The 24,380-nt window shown below is 41.3% G+C and overlaps 1 protein-coding gene and 1 non-coding gene across 7 annotated transcripts in view; both read right to left on the reverse strand.

Moving 5' to 3' along the window:
* Positions 1-24,380, reverse strand: part of MYH10 (myosin heavy chain 10) — a 121,941-nt gene that overhangs the window by 88,686 nt on the left and 8,875 nt on the right. For all 6 annotated transcript variants that reach the window (XM_061390996.1, XM_061390995.1, XM_061390994.1 and 3 more), the window contains exon 3: positions 11,308-11,464. In XM_061390996.1, coding sequence (XP_061246980.1) covers positions 11,308-11,464 — 157 coding nt within the window. The remainder of the gene's footprint in view (positions 1-11,307; positions 11,465-24,380) is intronic.
* Positions 21,749-21,889, reverse strand: LOC133233160 (small nucleolar RNA SNORA79). Its single transcript, XR_009731635.1, has one exon. It is a non-coding gene; the product is annotated as a small nucleolar RNA SNORA79 (small nucleolar RNA).

The following is a 24,380-nucleotide window of genomic DNA, read 5'->3' on the forward strand; positions in this document are numbered from 1 at the left end:
TAGGAACTCTGCCCCTCTTAGGCCAAGTTAACGCTTTCCAATCCTGTTATGCATCATACAGTCCTAAATTCAGTCAAGTTCATCATTCTTATGCCAGATTATCTGGGGAAGGTAACAATGCAGGCTCAGACAACTTTATATGCCTAATGAACCTGGATTCTTGAAGCCTGATGCTCATCAGAGTCAACCAGGAAATTTTATAGAAACAAACTTCCCAGAGCTCCACCTTTAGGGGAGGGACTGAACACCGCTTTTTACTTAGGTTCCTCAAGTGATTCTGATGCAGGGCCAGGCTTGGAAACCATTACCTTACAAGAAAACCCATAACCAGAGAGAAATCGTTATCAATATACACCTTAAAGAAGAAAAAAAAAAGTATCAAACACTGAATGGAAAAGAAGATTAAGGGAGGATAAACATCTGTAAGAGTTTAACCACTGTATGAAGTCAGAACATTAAATACAGCAAAAATAAGGAAAGAATATAAAAGGAAAAAACCATCATGACTTTAAAGTGATAAATAATTTAAAGTACTCATATTTAGGGCTTCCCTGGTAGCTCAGCTGGTAAAGAATCCACCTGCAAAAGCAAGAGACCCCAGTTCGATTCCTGGGTTGGGAGGATCCCCTGGAGAAGGGAATGGCTACCCACTCCAGTACTCTGGGTCTGGAGAATTCCATGGACCGTATAGTCCATGGGGTCCACATATAAAAAGGTTAAATGCAAGCCAACAGCCTTTCTTGGGCACGTCCTTCCCGGATCCACAAGCACTTGGATGATCTCTGCCTGCCCTTCCTGCTCAGCTCAGTTGTATCTCCTCTGTGGGTCCCCTCCAGACCCTCTTCCTTAGGCTCCTCACTGCTTCCTTCTTTTGACCATATTTTGGGGTTAGACAAACAATACTGCCAACTGCCTGCCCAACTAGTATGTGCTAAGATCAGAGCCCATCTTGCTTCTTTACTCCCAGACTTAACACCAGCCTTAGGTCAACTGAGAGAATCCAGTGCGAGGAGCCAGGCAGGGCACTGGCAAGACACTGGGAACTGGAATCTTCTGTCCTAGTTCCAACCTTGCAGCAAACTGCCCACATATCTATAAATGAAACGTTGATTCCTTGCTGGTTTCGGGCTCTTCACCTATAAAACTAGGATTTTACCAAGTTTTTAAATATTATTCACTCTAAACATGAACCCTTGCCCCAAATTCTCCTGGTCTGAGAATGTTTATAGAACTCCACTTTTCCAAGTTTTCACGGCTTTGCTGAACTAGTTTACACATTAGAGAAATCAAAACACACGCCAAAAAGTAACCACAATCAAATGGCCTCCTAACTTATTCAGAGCAGCTTTCTTCCTGCATCTGGACACGCTATTTTCACTGTGTGAAATCTGAGCTCTTCACAACCACAATCTACCCTTCAAATCTGTTCTGTATTTCTTCTCCCATGCTTCTCATCCTACCCACCCCAATAAAACAAAGGAACTCTCTTTGCAGGTGGACCCATATGTTCTTGTCATGTCTTACATCAGCTTTGGGCCTTAGTTTCACTATCAGTACAATCAGGTGAGGGCTTGGCAACCTCCACGATTCCCTCCATAGAATACTCTATAACTGAATCATTCCTTCTTTCTGCTTCACTGAATTCTCTTCACCCTTTGAGGATCAGCTTAGGCACCCCAAATGTTTCCAGTGAACTTTATACTCTAAGAACCTATCAATGTAACCAGACTCAGCATATATCATATATTATAGTGACATTTAAGGGAAATACTTTATGTTCAGAAATGCAACTAGCCTTCTAAAGAGGAGCGATTCATTTGATAGCTCAGTTACTGTCCACAGCACCTCCCCAAAACCATAAATGGAGGTACTCAATAAATCCATGTTGAATTAAATTGTATTTTCAACAGTGAAAGTGATTTTAGATCAGTGACCTCAGCTCCTACCTTAAAAACACTAGAAAAGAACAAATTAAACCCAAAATGAGTAGAACAAAAAAAAGTATAAGGAACAAAAATCAGTGAAATGGGAAAACAGGAAAAGAAAACGGTGGCCAAATGCTGGATCTTTGAGGTAAATCTCTAGACAAAATGATCAGAAATAAGACACAAATTGCCAACATCTGGAACAAGAAAGGGAAAACCACTATAGATCCCAGAGATACTAAAAGGATAATAAGAAAATATTAGGAGCCACTTTCTGCTAAAAAATTCCACAACTAAAATGAACAGAATAATTTCTTTAAAGGATAGACTACTAAAGTTCACTCAAGACGAATCAATAATCTGAACAGATGTAGAAAAGACATTCAATAAAACAACATCCATTCATGAGTGAAAACAAAAAGAGAGCAAACGAGGAATACAAGGGAACTTCAACAACTTGATAAAGGGCATCTACATAACACCTGCAGTTAACATCATGCTTAATGGTGAAAACTGAATGCTGCCCCCGGAGACCAGGAATAAGACAAGAATGTCTGTTCTCACACCTATTCAACATCACAAATAAAAGTAATTTAAAAGCATACACTTGAAAAGGAGGAAATAACAATGTCTATCTGCAGAGGACATGACTGTCTAGAGATAATTCCAAAGAGTCTACCAAAAAACTTTACAGAGTAAGTGACTTCTGCAAGGTTACAAAAGATGTCAATATATGTATTTTTAAAATAATATATATATTTTAAATTTCTATATATCAATAGTGAACAATTGGTAATTAAAATTGTAAAGTTCCATTTAACACTAAAAACATGAAATACTTAGTTATCCTAAGGTATATGCTACACTTATAATGAATATGTGTGAGATCTATGTGCTAAAGACTGTAAAACACCAATGAAATAAAAGAAGACCTACATTAACAGAGAGACAAACCATGTTCATGGATTGGAAGACTCAATACTCTTGTCAGTTCTGCCCTTTTTGTTCTATAGATTCAGTGCAACCCAATCAAAACGTGAAAAGTGGGCCATTTTTAGAAAATGGCAAGTTGATTTCTAGAATTTATATTGAAAGACAAAGGAACAATTTAAGATTTATTATATGACTATTATAATCAAGATGGTATGAAAAAGGACAAATGTACAGATCAAAGGAACAGAATCCTGACAAAGCAATTCATTGGAGAAAAAAAATGTTTTCTCAATAAATGATGCCAAGATCTACTGGATATTCACATGCAGAACAATGAACTTCAATCCATACCTTGCACCATACATGAAAATTAACTCAAGATGGATCACAGATTGAGTGGGAAAAAAATCGCAAATCACTTATCCAATAAAGGACTTGTGGCTGAAAAAGAGTTCTCAAAAGTGAATAAGAAAACAAACCATCCAATTTTTTTAATGGTTAAAAGATTTGAACACTTCACAAAAGAAGACATACAGGTGGCATAAGCAAGCAAAAGATGCTTACTGTCCTTAGTCACCCGGGAAACTCAATTTAAGACCACAATCAAATAGCACAGCACACTTATCAGACTACAGTTTAATAAGCAACCGACAACACCAAGTGCTGACAGAAAGCAGAACCGGAACTTTCACCCACTGATGGTACAGACGAAAAATGGCACAGCCACCTGGAAAAGAGTGCGGTAGTTTCTTACAAAGTTAAAATACACCTACCGTGTCACCCAGCAATCCTACTCCCGATTATTGAGTCATATGAAATTAAAACTTACCCTCACAAAAACCTGTACACAATTGACCCTAGTGTCTTAACTGCCAAGAAACGTGAACCATCTAAATGCCCTTCAGGTAAGTGAGTGAGCAACTGTAGAACATGCACACGATGGAACACTCTAGAAACCACAAGGAGTGAACTACTGGTAGGTGACGCTCAAGTGCACTGCGTCAGTGAAAGAAGCCAGACTGAAAAGGCTAACCTGTGTCTGATTACATGACATCCTGGAAAAGGTGAAACTACAGTGACAAAGGAAAACATCGGTGGCTGTCATGGACTAGGGGAGAGGGAATGACTATGAGGAGCGTGTAGAAATTTGCATGGAAGATAGAACTGTTCTATATCTTGACTGTAGTTATATAACTAGATGTATTTGTCAAAACTCAAAGAACTATATCCTAAAAAGGCTGAATTTTACTGCATGTAAATGATACCTTAAATAAAAGTACATATATTTAGTTTTCCCATCCAGCAACATGTTACATATTTCTCTACACTTAAGACTTCAAAAATGTTTAGCAATATAAGAAATACTGCCTTATATTTGGGTTCTACCTATTTTTGCTCACTGCTAACATTTATTGGAGAAGACCCTGATGCTTGGGAAGACTGAAGACAAAAAGAGAAGGGGTCAAAAAGGGTGAGATGGTTAGATAGCATCACTGACTCAAAGGACATGAATCAGAGCAAACTCCAGGAGATAGTGAGGGCCAGGGAAACCTGGCGTGCTGCAGTCCATGGGGGCGCAAAGAGTCAGACACGACTTAACAACTGAACAACAATATGTATTTTTGGCTAGAGGATAAGCACATCGTTAAACTTGTCGCCCCGTCAAATCATCGTCTCGCCCCTCATGAGCCCTTTCACCTCTGATGCTCGCGCCCCCTTAGTTGTCTTCATAGCCCTTATCACATTACGATAGTGTCTTCATTTGCTGGTATCCTCAGTGAGATAACAGATCTCTAACACAAGGCACTAGCAGGGTTTGCCTACATTTCACAGTTTCTCAGGGTAACGAGTATTACTGTTTCCCACTGTCTGTATTTCCACATTGTAAGAATCATTACATAGATTCAAGGCAACTATAATTCATTATAAAACATTCTTGCACCTAACATAAAATAATGCCCATTGTCCGCTTCTGCTTTGACTTCTACTTTGGACTTGAGGTGACTTAACTGGGGCTTTCTTTTTGTACTCATTTGGCTGAGGAAATGCTCATCACTGCACTGCTATTATTCTTCTACTTGGAGAGGTCTCTCTCGTAAGGGGCATATGATTGTATTAGGCTCTGCTATTTATAGGGGGTTAAAGAGTTGACTCATTGGAAAAGACTCTGATGCTGGGAGGGATTGGGGGCAGGAGGAGAAGGGGACGACAGAGGATGAGATGGCTGGATGGCATCACTGACTCGATGGATGTGAGTCTGAGTGAACTCCGGGAGTTGGTGATGGACAGGGAGGCCTGGCGTGCTGCGATTCATGGGGTCGCAAAGAGTCGGACACGACTGAGCGACTGAACTGAGCTGAAAAGTATATTTACTGCTGTAGTTGGTGTTACCTGTTTTCTGACCTTTCAAACCCTTCCTTGATGTTCCTTTTATTTATTTTTTTTTAATTTAATTTTATTTTTAAACTTTACAATATTGTATTAGTTTTGCCAAATATCAAAATGAATCCACCACAGGTATACCTGTGTTCCTTTTAAAAGATGGTCTGTTTTCCTTGCTTTTCTTTCTCCTAATGGGGTCTCTTTGGCTTCAAGGCATGTGGGATCCCACTTCCCCGACCAGGGATTGAACCCTCATGCCTTATATTGGAAGGTGAAGTCTTCAACCAAAAGTGAAGTGAAGTGCAAGTCGCTCAGTCATGCCCAACTTTTTGCAATCCCATGAACTGTACAGTCCATGGGATTCTCCAGGCCAGAATACTGGAGTGGGTAGCCTTTTCTCCCTAATCTACATGTAAAGGTTCACATTTTAATGTATATCAATCCTAGTCTTAAAATACTTATTGTAGAGAGGAGTTGGTATATGTGATTATTATTATTATTATACTAGTACATCACTCGGTGTATCAGACATAGTTTCGAGACAGCCGCTCAGGATTCCACTATAGAAATGAGCCATCCATTAAGTAGTTACTTACTGCTAGAACAACTGGTTATTTTCAGTGTTTCGCAGGAAGCTGTGTCAGACTCTTTGTGTCCTATGGATTGTAGCCCGCCAAGCTCCTCTGTCCATGGGACTCTCCAGGCAAGAATACTGGAGTGGGTTGCCATGTCCTCCTTCAGGGGATCTTCCCAACCCAGGGATTGAACCCGTGTCTCTTATGTCTCCTGCACTGGCAGGCAGGTTCTTTACCACTAGTGCCTCCTGGGAACCCCTGTCAGGAAGCTACTGGAGGTTATTCTCCATCCAAAATACAGCCTATAGGACCCATAAATTAAGACAGGAAAACAAGCATGGAAAGAAGCAAGGGATTTCCAGGGTGCAGGCGCAGGCAAGTCGGAGGGGCATTAAGCGCAGAGTGGAGGACAGAGGGTCCCAGGAGGTGTGGCTCTGGCGGAGGAAAGACACCGAACACTTACTTGATACACGTCCCTGTACTGAAAGAAGACCTGTAGTTCTGTCAAATCAATGCTGGTCACTGCAAAACTCCTTTGTTCCCCCCAAAATAGGAAAATTACTAACCCTAGGGAAAACAGCAAATTGTGTAAGAAGAGAAATGTGATCACAGGAAAAACAGTTTACATGTTGAATACTACTAAAATGCCAAAAAATGGTGACTTAACTTCAATCAGGAAGATGGGGGGAATGTAGTTAAAAACTTTTTTCATAGTAGGAAGTCTATAGAAAACAACATAAGTTAAAAAAAAAATATCATAAGCCTATTACTCATAAATACATACAAACACAAGATGAAACAGACAAAATGACTTCCTCTTAAGATCCAGAATGGGCAGGGGGAGGACAGCTATTTGTTTTCTTTATCAATAACGTAACCTTGTTGTGGGCTTCCCAGGTGGCTCAGTGGTAAAGAATCCGCCTGCCAATGCAGGTTGGATCCCTGGTCCGGGAAGATCTCCTGGAGCAGGAAATGGCAACTCAATCCAGTATTCTCGCCTGGGAAATCCCATCAACAGAAGAGCCTGGCGGGCTACAGTCCATGGGGTTGCAGAGCTGGACAGAACTTACTGACTAAACAACAGTGACAATTACTGCTATACCATGTGTTTCATTGTTTAACTATCTTTATGCATTATTTTTTAATAAAAAGTAAGCATTCAAAGTCCTTTGGCAGCTTCTGATCTTGATGTTATCCAGACTATTCTGCATTGTCTAATGGTTTAAAACCATTTAGATAACACAGGAATTATTCAGTCCTCGAGATTGGAGAGACTTCATTGTTGAAATTATTTGGGCCTCATGTCTTTGGGACATAAAGGTAAATGTCTCACAACCTTTACCATTTCTCCCACTGGCATTGTTCAGAGTTTTCCACCTTATTTCAAGGCATTTTTGTCTGTTTATAGTGTTATAAAACCTTTATCCTTTCTGGTGATTCTCTCTTCTTAGTCACACTTGCCCAACACTTGTCTGTTTTATGGTCTTTTCATGGAACCAGTTCAAGTTTTACTTAATTTTATGTTTTTCTTCTTATTTAGGTTCATTTCATGCTGTACTATTTTGTTTAAATTGAGGTATAACTGATACATAACATTATATTAGTTTCAGGTGTACAACACAATGATTCAATATTTGTATATACTGTGAAATGATCACCACAGTTACATCTTAACATCCAGGCTGTATTTTTAAAGGACTTTTTTTTGTGTGTGTGTGTGAAATGAAACACAGAAAACCTCATGAGACAAAAAGCTCAGTAAATTATCATAAAGTTGCTTTTTATCTACCTTGTGAGTAAAAGGTCTGTGTATAAATTTTTATTTACTAATAAAATATTTATAACTATGAATTATTTCTTAAAGCGGTTTTTGCCATAAGCCATCAGTTTTTTACACACGATATTTTGTTGTGATTAATGTCTAAAGAATCTGTAATAGCAGTTTTGATTTCTACTTTTACCAAAAAGCCATATGGATGAACAGTTAGCCACAGAAACAGTAAGAAGAAGTCATTAAGCAGCACTTGCACCAAACAGGTGGGAATCTGTAAATACCTTGCCTTACTGCACTGTGGTTGGAGAATGTGGCCAGATCTGAGATTTTTAATGGTGACTTAGCATCAAAATTACAAGTTGAGGTTGTAAACCTTCTTTCTGGTTGACGGGCAGTAGTCCTGTACGTAGTTTTCAATTCAAGCTTGCTAAATTGTGTTGATCACATTCTTTATGTTCTTTTCCTGCCTCCTGCTCCTGCTAAGTCGTTTCAGTTGTGTCCGACTCTGTGCAACCCCAGAGACGGCAGGCCACCAGGCTCCCCCGTCCCTGGGATTCTCCAGGCAAGAACACTGGAGTGGGTTGCCATTTCCTTCTCCAATGCGTGAAAGTGAAAAGTGAAAGGGAAGTCGCTCAGTCGTGTCCGACTCTTCGTGACCCCATGGATTACAGCCTACCTGGCTCCTCCGTCCATGGGATTTTCCAGGCAAGAGTACTGGAGTGGGGTGCCACTGCCTTCTCCCTTTTCCTCCTTACTTATCTCAAATTCTAAGAGAAGCACATTAAAGCTCCCCGTCTACTTATGGGTCACATTTCCTTTGTATTTCCAACAGTGACCCAATGTCAATGATGCAAATGTAAGTATTGCCTGACTCTCCTAGAGGATTCCATCACAGTGTTTCTCACTTAAATCTCCAATCTCTGCTCCCTCCTCATTCTTAGCTGAGACCCTGCTTCATGTTTCCCTGAGAGCACAGGAGCAAGCGTTTTCACAAGTTCCTACCCAACGACTGGCAGATGCTTCCAAGAAATCTGGCTGTGAAGGGAAGGAGAGGAGGGAAGAGAGAACTTTCTAAAGTAACGAAGAAAACTTCAGCACGTTTAACGCTAACATTAAGAGCCCGTACAAAGGCAAGCAGAAGACAATGGACACTGTGAGCTTCCTGAGATGGATCCTGGGAGAGATGTGACAGGCGTCAGAGATGAAGGAGGTGGGAAGACTGGCCTCGGACAGGAGCAGGTTCAAGAGAGGATGGTTTGTAAATGTGGCTCAGGAGACTGGGGCACTTCCACTTGGGTAGTTTCTAACTTCTCCATGGAACAGGGGAAGCAGCCATCAGCTGGGGAGGAAAGCAGGGACCCACGAAGCTGCAGGGGGCAGAGGCCTGAGGCAGACATTAGGGAGAATGAGATTATAACCTTAATAGACAATCAAGGAAGGATTAACAAGGGTGTTCTGTGTGGAATCTGGGCTTGTGGTCACACAATTACAGGAGTACTGATTCAATTGTATGACGAGAACTCCAGAGGCGTCAGCAACCCAAGTAAGAGCATTAAAAAAAGACAAACAACTTGATTGATCTGGGGTGAGAATTCTGCCAACCAAGTATAACTTCCCTGGTGGTCCAGTGGCTAAGACTCCGTGCTCCCAGTGCAGGGCACCTGGGTTCCCTGGTCGAGGAACTGGACCCACATGCCACAACCGAAAGATCCCATGTGCCCCAACCAAGACCTCGTGCAGCCAAATAAGTAAATTTTTTTTTAAAAAGTATAACAAAAGAGCAAAGGGACAGGGTGTAGGATACTGACAAAGATGGCTGAAATGATACTATGAAATCCAAACTAAGTGAGGAAGAAAGTTAAGGCAGCACTGATAATACACAGGGGAAAGGCAGAGCAACACATGGGCCCTGAGAGCCAAACAGTCAAAGAACACGGGCAGGAGACTTGCTGACTGAGCTGCCAAGACGGAAGGATTTTGCAAGAGAATTTCTGAAATACTATTTGAAAAATAAGATCATTTCAGAAGGCGTCAAAGTCTAGGGTGTCAGCAGCATAAGTGAGAAGAGAAGAAGATTAAGGATCTGCGAGACCAAGGGGTTGGCTGTTAACGAGAAACTAGGAAGTAACACAGGGTTATGTCAGGCCTTGAGGCAGAGAAAAATGACATGTCGGGGGCCAGACCAACCAAATAATGAGGCGAGGAGGAGGGAGGAGGGGGCCCCAGAAGAAAGATGCTACAGTGATGAAGGCAGGCAGAGGAGGGGCAGCATTTTCAAGGGGTGAAGAGTAGTTAATGAACAGTCCAGCAGACGCCCTGGGATTAAAGACAGTGACCTCGCCTCCCGGTGCATAGGGTCTGAGTGCAGGAGCCATCGCAGGGCAAAGCCAGGTTTCAGTTAAAGCCCGGAGGAAAAGAAAACATTTGATGCAGACACTGAATGGGTAGGGAGGTTTGCACATCACAGAGTGGGAGTAAGGCTAAATGAAAAGAGAGCTTTATGGAAACAAAGATGTGGCTGGGAAACTGAAGACTAAGATGTGGATGTCATTCTAAGCCTCCAGGGAGAGAGGAGAATCTCAGTTCTTGGATATTCACGGTGGCTCCTGCAACTACTGTTACAGCAGAATTTGCCTTTAGGTGTGTCTAGGTCAACAGGTCGGTAGCCATGAGGGCTGCTGCTGAATGGAGGCTTGCTGGGGTGGACGGCCATGAGGGGGCGTCAGGGTCCAAGGAGGAAGAATGACACCCCAGGGAGCCCGGGGTGTCAGTAGTCTTTGGGCCCCGCGCATGGTTATGTACCAGGCACAGCCCTCAGAATTGCTGGGTTCAGGACTGCAAGCGAGAAGTCTGAGCCCATTGACTCCATAGGGATCACGTGACTGTGCCCCGTCCACACCATGCTACCTGAGACCCAGCACGGGTCTCCTTTCAGGATCCCTGCCTGGCGCTTTGTGAACCCTCTGTCTCAAGACTCAAGACTTTCTTCAGCTTTGGTCAACTTTTTCAAAACTATCACTTCTTTCTTGGCTCTTGAGAGCCACGGAGTTTTGATTATATTGGCCTGCGGTAGAGTTCAAAAATATATGAAAACTAGATGCTTTTAAACATAAAAACTAACATGATGTATTTATGAAGCAACATGCATACTTACCGGCTGCCTATAGAAAACAGCCGTGTCACCCAGTCTAACCTTAAGAATTCACAATTTTTCTACAATAAACATATATTACTTTTCCTTTAATCTTTAAAAGAAAAAAAAAAAACTTAAAGCCCTCTGTAGAGAAGACAGAGACAGGGCTTCCCTGGTGGCTCAGTGGTAAAGAATCCACCTGCCAATGCAGGAGATCTGGGTTCTATCCCTGGTCTGGGAAGATCCCATGTGCCGAGCAACTAAGCCTGCGTACCACAACTACTAAGCCTGTACTCTAGAGCTCAGGAACTGTAACCACTGAGCCCGAGTGCTACTGGAGCCCGCACACCTAGAGCCTATGTTCTGCAACAAGAGGAGCCACTGCTAAAAGAAGCCACGCACCGCAACGTAGAGTAGGCCCCACCTGCCACAAGCCTGCGCAGCGATGAAGACCTAGCACAGACAAAAAATAATTTTTTAAAAAAGGTAAAAAAAAAGACAAGGCTGAGACATTAAACAACAAAAACCCAGGTTACATTTAAGAAATTCTGAGTATTCGGCACTGTAAACGTCATTTCCAGTTACCTTGAAGCATGCATCTGTAAGCAGATTCTGATATAGCGTAGATGTGTGGAGGCATCTCGTGACGCTTCTTCCCTCTGTACATTTCAATAATATTCTCAGAGTAAATTGGAAGGTTCTTGTAAGGATTTATGACTACACAGAAGAGTCCAGAATAGGTCTAGAACAGATAAAAATAAGATACAGTGTTAAAAACTACTGCATGTTATCAGGTGGGGTCCAATCAGGAGACAAACCACAAAGTAATGTGAACAGGGGATCTTTATCATTTGCATAATTAATCTATCCCTGAAATTAAATCTAGCCCGTAATGGGCAATTCCAAACCACAAGCGGTTCTCCCACAGATGCGATTGCTAAATGGTACTTCCTTAGATTCAATTCCCTCATCTGTCAAATAGAAACAATAATAAATGCTTCATGGCTTTACAGGGTCATTATTCAAACAGCACATTTGCTTTTTCAAATTCATTCTCTTGAAAGTGTACGAGGCAGGAAAAGTCCATCACGGTGGTTTCAGGTTCCACTCTGCAATTCATCTTGAAGGAAATACTCATGGTCAAATTTGGGTATAATATCAATTATATTTTTTGGAAAATATAGATTTTTTTTCATAACAGTAATTTATGTCAACTTGTTACAGGTTTATTTTTAAATGAGGTAATAAACATTTAAAATATTTAATTTCTAAACACAGTAAATATCATTAAAAATAATCCACATAAACAGCTCTTTGGAGGCCCTCAATAATTTTTAAGTCACAAGTCTAAGAAGATAAAAACCCTCCTCATCAGTAAGGTAATCATTACTCAGAATTAATAGTAGGAGCATTTTTGCCTTTGGTTTTTTTTTTTTTTAATTCACAGACATGATTTCTGAGAACTGACTTTGGGAATAATGGAAAAACAAGAGTGGTTAGGACTGCTGCCAGATTCTCCGGTCCTGGCGGGCCGAACGCACCTCAGCTGCACTGGAAACCAGACCCTTTACTTTGGGTGATTCTAAGTCTAAAGGTGAGAGGACCCTAGAAAAGGCTGAAGACTGATGATGCTCGTTCCCCTCATGGAGCATGGAGGGGCCTCTAACCATCGGCTGCTTAGAAAGGCTGAAACCCTTGACAGTGGCCACCAGGGGGCACTGTCGAGACCATGCTGCTCTGAATGCAGCAGTTAATGATGCTGAAAGGAAAGGCTGCCGGAAAAAAAAAAAGTTGAAGTGATCAGAATCAACTCTCTAGCTGTTCTTTATCTTTGCTTCCCTCCCAACAGAAGATGGAATGCACTTCCTACCTAGATTAGTGCTTGGGACTAAAACAAAGGCAAGCAAGGGCCCCCTGCCTGAGCTCACCGATTTGGCCCGACCTCTAAACTGACCAGATGGACACCCTCCCTGTTTGCCCGAGGCCACAGTAATTACCTGCCCCTCCCTAGCTGACCCCTGGGTCTGCAGCCGCTGGCTTTCTCACATCCAGCATCACACTCTGAGATGCGGGGCTGGCTCTCAGTCTTGCACCCAGCACCCTGACACCTTCCACCAACCTTCTACCAACGGGTCTCTAGTCTGACTAGCCCAGCCTCTCTCTGCCACCCACAGGACAAAAAGGAAACAAGAGATGATTAAAAACAGATTTTATTAATGGCGAGAAAACTAAGAGGCAATCTTAACATTAAAATTTTTTTGAGTTTCATTTACACACAGTAAATTTGACAAATCATAACTATATCTCAATGAACTGTAATATATAAACATCTACTTTTTTATTCAAAAATGAGATGATATCTCTATCATGAAGTTACACTGCACTTTCATTTGTAAGAGGCAAATAATTGCAGACTAGCCCAAAATGAGAACAAGAACTCAAACGAAGTTAAAACGTGCAAATTCAGTCTAACACCCCATAGCATGTACAGTATGCTAACAGACCCTAACAACGACATTTGTAATCAGAAATCATTCCAGCATGTGTGTCCACCATGTGGTGGAGGCTTTTCTGAGAACTAGGATTACAGATGAGTAAGTCTCACAAGTATGATTAAGTCATCAAAAAACAAGATGGAATAATCATCAGTATTCTATGCTTGCCAAAGAGAAGCAGTGACAGAGGTTTAAGTGAAGATACTAAACTGAGGTGCTTAAAGAGCTAAACTTCTATCTCAAAATTAGCTCAAATGCTGGGCTCCTGCATTAACTGATCACTGCACCTTGGTCTTCCCCAAGTCACATGGAAGAAGAGCGGTGGGGATGTTAAAACCATCTCTCTGGAGGCCTCAAGTTCAAAGTAGGCTTCATTACTGTTTGAATACACACGCATGATGTTAAGCACCTTTAAGAAGGATACACTCTAGGGATGAACACAATAAAGACACATTAAATAAGATGCAGTATAAGGTATTAAGAAGAGAATGATACAAAAAGAAAAAGATGCACAGGTCTTTGCAGTACAGAAAACTCTGGAGCATAACAAACAACAAGCCTATGGCCACCTGGTCAGAAACAGTAAAACCAGGTGCAAAGTCCAGGCCCAGAGGGTTGCTGATGTTCTTTCTAAAGACAAATAGGTCAAAACGAAGGATAAAGGAATTCCTATTAAAACAGTAAGAAGGTACAGCCTGGGAGGGTACATCCAGGACAGAGTGAAGGGCAGTGTAGCTGACAATGGTCTGTTCTGTGGAAGGTGAGAGGAAGAGCCTAGACAGGCAAATGGCAGCACTGAGATTCTGTCCTCTCCAGGTGATTAGGTATCCGGGGCTCAGGGAGAAGTGTGATGGAAGGGAGGAGGCATTCCTCACACAGTATAAATCTGGCAGCCACATGGAAGAGAGCCTGAAGAGGCAAGAGGTGGGAAGCAGAAGGTGGAGGTGTCTCCAGGCACAGTAACAGGCCTGCAGGAGAGAAAAGCAAGACAAAAACGGAGCAGCGGGACACTTCCCTGGTGGTCCAGTGATTAAGACTCAGTACTCCCAGTGCAGGGGGCACAGGTTTGATCCCTGGTCGAGGAACTAAGATCCCACACGACGCATGGCATGGTCAAAAATAAATAAATTAATTTTTTAAAAAAAGAGCAGAATTGAGTCATGAAGAAAGTAGACTAAAAACTCAATAGCACTCAGGACTCTGACTAGAGAAATCCATTCAAGGCGTGTGTTAAAATTGACTCCAAGGTCACCAAGCTTCAGAGAATGGAAAAGTTATGGGCGGATAGGAAAAATCATTTGATTTGTGGGGAAAGATAATGAATCCCTCTTCAACATATTAAGACTGTGGCTTGTTAAAAGGAGAGTCATTACAAGAGGGGAGCCCAAGAGAATGAATGCCTACTGAATAGTGAGAAACACTGAAATCCTAAAGTCATGAGAACATTTTGAAAAACTGCAAAGTCTTGAAGAAGCTTGTACAGTAGTTTTAGGACAGCAAGTAACAGTTATTAAGGTGAAGGGGGTGGCAGAAGATGAGATGGTTAGATAGCATCACTGACTCAATGGACACGAATCTGAGGAAACTCCAGGAGATGGTAAAGAACAAGGAAGCCTGGTATGCTGCAGTCCTTGGGGTCGCAGAGAATCGGACAGGACTTACTGACTGAACAACAAACCAAAAAGAGACATACAAAAACACTAGCACACAAAAGAGACTCATTAATTTTTTAGCACCCTATGCTGCTGAGTTGGTGACAGACAGAAGTCTGGCGCTGCAGTCCATGGGGTCGCAAAGAGATGGACAAGTCTGAGCGGCTGAACTGAACTGATGCTGCTTTCATGCTTCCAAGCTTCTCTGTATGCTTATCCCTCTGCTTAGAACACCCATCTTCTACCCAGTATTGGAAAATGTTACTCATCCTTTAGGGCTGGGCCTCAGTTTAAGAAAGCAGGGATACGCATATACATTATTACTTTGAAGCTTTGAAGGATTAGAGAACCAGAAAACTAAGGCCGGTAGAGATGCCAGTGCAATGGAGCAGATACGACAGTCTCCTGTTAGAGACAGGGCACTGAACTGGGGGCATCACACAAACCTCCACCCCAACCACAGCCCTCGGAAGAAATCACACATCCACCCGAGAGGAAAGGAAGGGAAGAAAGAACAATTCACTCACACCATCTGCAAACACCACATCTGGATGAAATTCACATGTGGCTTAGGGGAAAAGAACCTGCCTGCCAATGTGGAGACTCGGGTTCGATCCCTGGGTCAGGAAGATCCCCTGGAGAAGGCAATGGCACCCCACTCCAGCACTCTTGCATGGGAAATCCCATGGACGGCGGATCCTGGAGGGCTACAGCCCATGGGGTCAGAAAACTTACCAACTTATGACACAACACAATTTAAAAAACAACAACAACCTACATAACGAGGGAAAGTTCATCATCCAGAATATTCAGAGAGAGAAATGACCTCTGGACATTCTCTATAAAATAAGCTGAAAGAAAACCTGAAGAAATAGATTTATGGCTACAACAGAATGGAGTATGATGTAGACTCTTAAAGACACAACAAAGGTAGATAATAAAAGAAAAAGGAGGTACAGAGATAAAAATAATTTGACAAATATGAAAGTTAAATTGAATAAATTAAAGATAAACATGAAGAGCACAGAAAGGATTACTGAAATATTCATCATTATCACTCCTTAGGGGGGAAAATGACCAAAATTCTGTAAAAAGAACAACAATAAAAAATAAACTTGAAGAAAACTGTGTGTGTGCGGGAGCTGCTGCTGCTGCTGCTGCTGCTAAGTCGCTTCAGGCGTGTCCAACTCTGTGCGACCCCATGGACGGCAGCCCACCAGGCTTCCCCGTCCCTGGGATTCTCAAGGCAAGAACACTGGAGTGGGGTGCCATTTCCTTCTCCAATGCAGGGAAGTGAAAAGTGAAAGTGAAGTCGCTCAGTCGTGTCTCACTCCTAGTGACCCCATGGACTGCAGCTTACCAGGCTCCTCCGTCCATGGGATTTTCCAGGCAAGAGTACTGGAGTGGGGTGCCATTGCCTTCTCCGTGTGCGGGAGAGGGGCAGGTAATACACAGTGAGTTAATAAATAATGTATCAAGCCAATAAACATAGAAAGAATGACATTAAATTATCACCATTTGGCTTCCTAATGAAATGATGGATCAGGACAGTGCCCATCACAGGTGCTAAAACCCTTCAGGAAGGGCACACATTCCTAAAACAGGAATCAGGCCGACAAAGCCCAAACTGACTCACTGACCCATCTCAGCATCGTGAAGTGAGACAGCCGGCATCCTGTACCTCTGGAATCCGAATGTGATCAAGCCTCTGCATTCAGTTTACAGGAGGCACCATGGGAATGCAATCAACAGAAACCAGACTATGGGAAACTCTACAGCACAACAGACCTTGTTTCTTTACAAAAAAAAAAAAAAAAAGCCACCCAGGAGGATGGTAAACATCCCAGGCTTTCAGCTGGGACCCTAACTGGTGTACCCTGAGAGGTTAGAGAGTACCAGAAATAGACCAGCCAAAAGCCGGGGAGGGAGGGAGGTAAACCCCTGAGTGACCTACACGCACACTCGTTCCCCTTGATCTAACTGCCTGCCCAGAGCGTGAGGTCACCCAGAGCCTCAGATTACCTCCACAACCTCTCATATACAATAACTGGCACACAGGTGACGGTTGTAACTAAAATCCAGAATAATATGTGGGTCTCCTATGAGTCTGGAGAAGGCAATGGCACCCCACTCCAGTACTCTTGCCTGGAAAATCTCATGGACAGAGGAACCTGGTAGGCTGCAGTCCATGGGGTCGCTAAGAGTTGGACATGACTGAGCGAATTCACTTTCACGCATAGGAGAAGGAAATGGCAGCCCACTCCAGTGTTCTTGCTTGGAGAATCCCAGGGAAGGTAGAGCCTGGTGGGCTGCCATCTATGGGGTTGCACAGAGTCAGACATGACAAAAGCGACGCAGCAGCAGCAGCAGCTCCTATGAGTCTACTTTTAATGCCCTTGTATCTTGTATCCTAGACAATCATAGGCTCAAGTAATGAAAAGACATGATTGAAATTAGTAAAATTGATAAGCCTCTGGTGAGACTCATTTTAAAAAGGGTAGAACAGATGGTCAGTACTGGGAATGCAAGAGAACATCACAGCAAATCCTACAGGAGAAAAGAGGGTTATTAGGAACACATCAGGCGAATTAATTTGAAAATTTAGATGAAATACACAAATTCCTAGAAAAACTCAATTATCAAAACTGTTACCCAAAGTTTTTAATCTGAAAAATTCAAGAACTATGAAAGAAAAACTTCCCCACAAAGGAAACTATATCATTATTTTTAAATGAAATAACATCAATACTATCCACATTCTTCCAGAGAAAATACAAAGATAAAATAGTCCCAGATTCATTTTAAAAAACCAGCATAATTTTGACAGCAAAACATGACAAGGACATTATAAGAAAGGGAAATTTTCAGTCAATCGCCTTTATGAATATAGATACAAAAATTCTACACAAAATATTAGCAAACAAAATCTAGGAATCCAGTAATATATATAAAGAATACTGGTCCTTGCCAGGTTAGTCTACCACTAAAAAATACAGTATACGATTCACCACAATAACTAAATAACCAGAAAAATCACACTATCGTCTGATCAGAAGCTGAAAAATGTTTGATAAATTAACACCCAGTCAGTATTTAAAATGGCATAGAAAATGGCAATCCACTCCAGGATTCCTGCCTGGAAAATTCCATGGACAGAGGAGCCCAGCGGACTACGGTCCATAGGGTTACAAAGAGTTGGACAGGAATCGGTATGTAAACAGTATTTAAAAAAACTCATCCATGCAGAATAAAAACGAGCAATAGAAGGAAACTTCCCTGAATCTGATAAAAGAATATTCAAAACAAATCATTCTTAGTAGTGAAATGTTGAAAAGTTTCTGATACAAAGATGCCTTCAATAACCACTACTATCCAGCAAACATTTACTGAACTTCTTAGACAATGCAATAAAGCAACATACAAGAATTAGAAAGGAAAAAATAACACTGTCATCTGCAGACAACATGAGTGTATTCAATATACGTAAGACTCAACAAAACTATTACAAAAAATAACAAAACAAAACAAAACTATTACAATCAGTAAGTAAACTGAGTAAGGTTGGTGAATATAAAGTCAATATATAAAAGTTAACTGTAAAAACATGGCAACTGTATTCCTACCTCATGGTAACAATTTAAAAACATGGAAAACACCACTTAAATGCATAAAAGATTAAATACCTAAAAATAAATCCAATAAAGGATGTACAAAACCTAAAACATATTGCGAAAGATTAAGAACTAATAAAACAAGAACTAGAGGAACAGATACTGTAGAGATCTCATTTCTCCTCTAAGCTGATCTACCGAATCAGCAAAAATCCAATTAAAATTCCAATCAGGTTTTGTGTGTATGAAAAACTGACAAGAGGGTTCTAAAATTATACTGAAATGCAGAGGCCCTAACAACCAAAACAATCTCAAAGAACAAAAGTGAGGGTTTACCATACTGGATACCAAGACATACTGTGTATGTGCAAAGTCGCTTCAGTCGTGTCTGACTCTGCAACCCTATGCACTGTAGCCTGCCAGGCTCCTCTGTCCATGGGATTCTACAGGCAAGAGTATCAGAGTGGGCTGCCATGCCCTCCTCCAGGGGATCTTCCCCACCTAGGGATCGAACACACATCTCTTGCGTCTCCTGCCTTGGCTGGTGGGTTTTTTACCACTAGCACCATCTGCAAAGCCCATAAGACATAGTATAAAGCTGTAAGATTCAAGATAATGTGACATCAGCCCAAGGATGGGCATAACAGACCCATGAAACAGAACAGGAAGTCAAGCACACATTTGTGAGCACCTGATTTATGATAAAGGTGACACTTGAGCGCAGTGGAGAGAGGGCTGTGTTTCAATAAATGGCACTGGACTAATTGAATAGACATCTGGGGGGAAAAAATTAACCTTGCCCATACCTTGTACCATACACTAAATTCACTTCCGCAAATAGAACTGAGACTGACTCTAAGAAACATATCATCAAACTCCCTTTCCTCTGAGTCAGGCAGCAGGAGACTGAGGGTGGGGAGAGAATGAGGCCAGGATGTTTACCCCCCAGGCCAGGGCGTCAGGTTCCCTCTGAAAGCGGCCACACTTTCCACCAGGAAGCCCTCTCCACAAAGCATCCTCTCCTGATCAAGGTACCAGCTCTTTGTTTCTTGTGGGTCCAGGGCTCTCAGCCATCACTAGTTGCAGGATACTGCAACATTTCTGCATCTGTTTTCTCAACTCTATTCACGTGTTTGTAAATCCTCCCCTTATTAAATGTGCCGAATACCTATTTAGAGGGCCGTGTGTTTACTGATGACATCTATCTCAGGTATTATCTAGAAAGGCTCAAGATATGAGTTAAGGATATGCATGTCCTGTGTCACCCAGAAATTCCACTCCTGGTTATATACCTTACAGAAAGCCATGCTTATACGCACCAGGACATGACCAAAGCTGTTCACTGAAGCAATGTTTGCAATAGCCCCAAACTTGGGGGGAGACAGGGGGAATATTCAAAATCAGTTGAGAGGATAAATAAATTGGGACAAAAATCTTACACTGGAACATTACATTCCACAAAAATGAACAAAATACTTTTATAGTTCAGGGCACTTGACTACTCTTAGAAACTGTTAAAGATCCCCCAAATCTTCTGTGTTACGTATTTTTATATAAATATACAAATATAAATAAACTGGGTTTTTAAATGTGTATTTATTCATTTAAAAATAAAAATAATATTTTTAGGAAAAATAACCTTTTGTTTTCTAAAACAAAAGCAAGAAGAGTGGCACTGGTTTTTATTCGCAAATCTTTTGTTGTCTGGCTTAATAGAAAACACTCAATTTTCTTAATAGAAAACATTCAACATTCTGTTTCAGCGTTCAATCTATTTGTGATGTTGTTTTGACTGAAATACATGAAGTATCTTACACTGATACTTAATTTGAAAAGGGAGGAGTAGTTTAGCAGTCTTTTCATGAAGTTATAGATATTTCTCTTTGATACTACACCAAAACTCGACAAGCGAGAATTTCTCAAAATGAGATGCAATGTAACATCTGACACCCTGTCAGTGAACTTTCCATATTCTGTCACATCAAAGTCACTGGCTGAACACTTGTATGCTGAACGAATCTTTTACCCAGGCATGAGTTTGTAACATCATGTAAACATCATTTGGAAAACTTTGGCTCAATGAATTATACAAGTCTTCTAAATGATAACATCTCACACTATATGACATTATAAAAAAAAAAACATTCATTAATATTGCCATCTACCTTATCAGAAAGGTTTTATGTATTGACAAGGTATTAAGTTCAGTGGCAGATGCAACTTTTAATTTTCATGTGGAAAATCAAATTTTATCATTATTGACAAATATATTCAATTGTTTTCTTTGAAGTGTCAGGCTCACTCCGTTCATTTTCTTTTCACGCCACCATGCACAGTGTGTGGGACCTTAGCTTCCCAACCAGGGTTGGAACCCACATCCCCTGAACTTGAGGTGCAGTCTTAACCACTGGACCACCTAGGAAGTCCCTGTTCATTTTCAAGAAAATGGCTGGCCAAGTACCCTGGTGTCAATTAACCATAGCTTATCTACCAGTCATTCTATCAAATAAAAATGGCATTCTATTACAAAAAAAAATGGCAAGTTTAGCTTGCAACTCATATAGCTCTACATTCATGCTTTTCTTCAAAGCAACCATTCTAGTTCAATACGCAGAAGTGTTTTATGCATACTTATCATTTAATCACAAAGAATATTAAAAGACACGTTCCCAAGAGCTGAGATTTCATAAAACCCATCATTTCTCCTGCTTTATCAAGGACGCTCTTGAACAAAACTAGATCAGCACAACCACCAGGACAGTAGGGGTTACTGCTTCACCCGTGATAAGGAGTCAGCAGTTTTCCTCACCACGGCTTTCGCACCATCAGTATCAGTGTCAACAGTGAAGGGGCAAATCAAGTCATGAAAACAGTTTTGGTCTCAAGGATGTCATGAAAGGGTCTTGAAGAAGCCCCTAGGAGTCTATGAAGCACCTTTGAGAACTACTGAGTTACATTAACACAAAGTAACATGAGTGAATCTAAAAAATATAATGCTGAGCAAAAGGAAAAAAAAAACAGACACAAAAAGGAATATATTAAGACATTCATTCATATAAAAACTCATCAACAGGCAAAACTATATTTTTAAGGAATACGTACGTAAGTTTGATCAAATACACTGCGAGTTTTTAAGATACTTCTCAGTAACACATAGACAAAGAAAAAAAATTAGTAAAGTTTACACAGTTAAAAAGCTTAGTCTAATGGCCACATATAGAACTCCACACCCAACAGTAACAGAATACACATTCTTTTTTTTTTTCCCAATTGTTTGAGTCTGCAAAAATCAAAGGCAGTGACAGACAGCTAACCCATGGTGCCCTGAATGAAAACAAGTCAGTTTAGATATATGATGGACTAAAATCCCACTACTTAAGGCTGCACGCAGTGAGCAGAACAGCCATCAAAAGAGAATATACGTTCTTTACAAACATACAGAACACTCATAAATGTAAGTGACAGTGTGCGACAAGCAGCAAGTCTCAACAAAAGCAAGGAATGATAAATACTATGTGGACTATATTCTTTAACTAAAGTGAAATTAACTTAAAAATCAGTAACAAAGATAACTTAAAAACCAACGTTTAGGTACACTTTTAAGTACACTTTTAAACGGTTTACAGGTTGAAGAAGAAAGAAGTTAGAAAATATTTAGAACTGAACAATAAAAATACTACACATCAAAATCTGTGAAGGGCATGTGTCCACAGGGTTGCAAAAGAGTTGGACATGACCTGGCGACTGAACAACAACAACAAACAAAGCTAAAAAGTCAGTAGAGATGACATTTGCAGTTTTTAAATGATTTTATTACGAAAGAAAATGAAAATTAATGACCAGAGAGCTGGATGTTGGGGAGATTAAATCAAAAGATATAAGGAAGTAACATAACCAAACCTGTTAGTAACCTAAGTAACTTACATTGTATCTTATCTATAGAAATATATCCCAGAGATCCCAGCCAAGCTATTATAGTGTCTGTATCATGGTACCTCAACTGATCAATTTCAACTGCCTGGTACATTTCAAAGCCCAACACACCTTTCATTCAATGCTTAGCAATCATGGCCACCCACAGCCCCATTCCTTAGCAGGTTTCTTTAGAGTCAAGTGCTCCGACCTGAATCTTCCGTAGGAACCTTTTCTCCACCCCACTAACTGAAGGTATGATCCTCCCAAACCCTCACCTCTCTTGAGACCCTAGAACTTCTTAAAAAACTCAAGATTCTCCTTTTCTAAAGACCATGCGGCCACACTTTGAGAAGAAATTCAAGATAATTTACTCGTGTTGACCCTGAATTAAGCTGGAAATAAGTCAAACTCAATAAAAGATACTTGCAAAGTCTTAGAGTTGTCATGAGGAATAGCTACAATAAACTGAACTGCCTTTCCCTTCATCCTTCGCTTTTACCCACAGCCTCCTACCCCTCTATTTCTGTCCTCTGTCCTAAGTGCAGTCGCCCACAGGGGCCAGTGGGAATCAAGGTGAAGACAGACTCCTGTTCTCAGGACAGTGCTCCACACATTTCTGGCTGTGTCCCTGCTTTTCCAGCCCTTCACGATTCACTGCACAGGGGATCATCCAAAATGGATCCCTCTCTGATCTCAACATTATGATCTGCCCACAATCCCTGCATGTCGCAGTTTTCTCACTCCCTCTCTCCAGGCAAAAATATACTCTGCTGCTCAGTCTCCACTGGATTCCCAACGCTGCTCTCCAACTGTTTTCTTATCCCTTGCTTCCTTCCTTTCCCAAGGCATCCCCATTCTCCTCAAGCCACCTACCCAACCCTGGTGCCTCTTACTCTCTTACTTTGCATCCTAACTCACAGAGAAAAAATAAAAGGGACCATCAGGATTGATTCAAACCACTCTGGCAAAAGTCATGAATGAACTACTCCTTTTCAGATGCTCCCATGGCAAACTCCTTCCTACCAGCCAGATTCCAGCTCAAATGCTACCTTCTCAGAATCCTTCCCATACTCACGGGGGAAAGCCATCCCCACAGTCCTGTTTCATTTCCTAATAAGGAAGTATCACGAAGGCAGGGATTGGCCTGGCCTGTTCCCTGCACTCTCTCCAGCACCTGGAACATAGTTGTTATTCAGTCACTACGCAGTGTCTGACTCTTTAGGACTCCATGAACTGCAGCACGCCAGGCTTCCCTGTCCTTTACTATCTCCCGGAGTTTGCTCAAACTCATGTCCATTGAGTCATCCAACCATCTCATCCTGTGCCACCCCCATCTCCTCCTGCTCTCAATCTTTCCCAGTATCAGGGTCTTTTCCAATGAGTCAGCTCTTCACGTCAGGTGACCAAAGTATTGGGCCTTCAGCATCAGTCCTTCCAATGAATATCCGGGGTAGAACATAGTAGGTGCTCAGTACATCCACTAAATAAACTAATTCTATGGGAAAATGACCTCTGAGTTGCTGAAGTTCTGACTTACGTCTGAACATTAGTAGTACAAATGCTGCCTCTGCCTAAAATTCAAGTGGTTTCCCAAATTCAGACCAGTATAATGTCAAACCTTTCTCTCAACGTCTCTTCTTTCTAAATCTACCTTCTATCTGCCATGCCTTCTTTATTCTTTTACATTTATTTTATTGAAGTATAGTTGATTTAAAATGTGTTAATTTCTACTATACAACAGTGATTCATATATACATATACATATATGTAAAAGAATTTGAAAACGTGTACCTACACACTCTTTTTCATATTCTTTTCCATTATGGTTTATCAAAGGATACTGAATACAGTTCCCTGGGCTATTCAGTAGGAACTTGCTGTTCTTCCATTCTCTATATGATAGCTTGCATCTACCTATCTCAAACTCCCAAACCATCCCTCCTCCACCTCTCCCCCACGGCAAACACAAGTCTGTTCTCTAGGTC

This window comes from Bos javanicus, chromosome 19, assembly GCF_032452875.1.
Source record: "Bos javanicus breed banteng chromosome 19, ARS-OSU_banteng_1.0, whole genome shotgun sequence".
Taxonomy (NCBI): domain Eukaryota; kingdom Metazoa; phylum Chordata; class Mammalia; order Artiodactyla; family Bovidae; genus Bos; species Bos javanicus.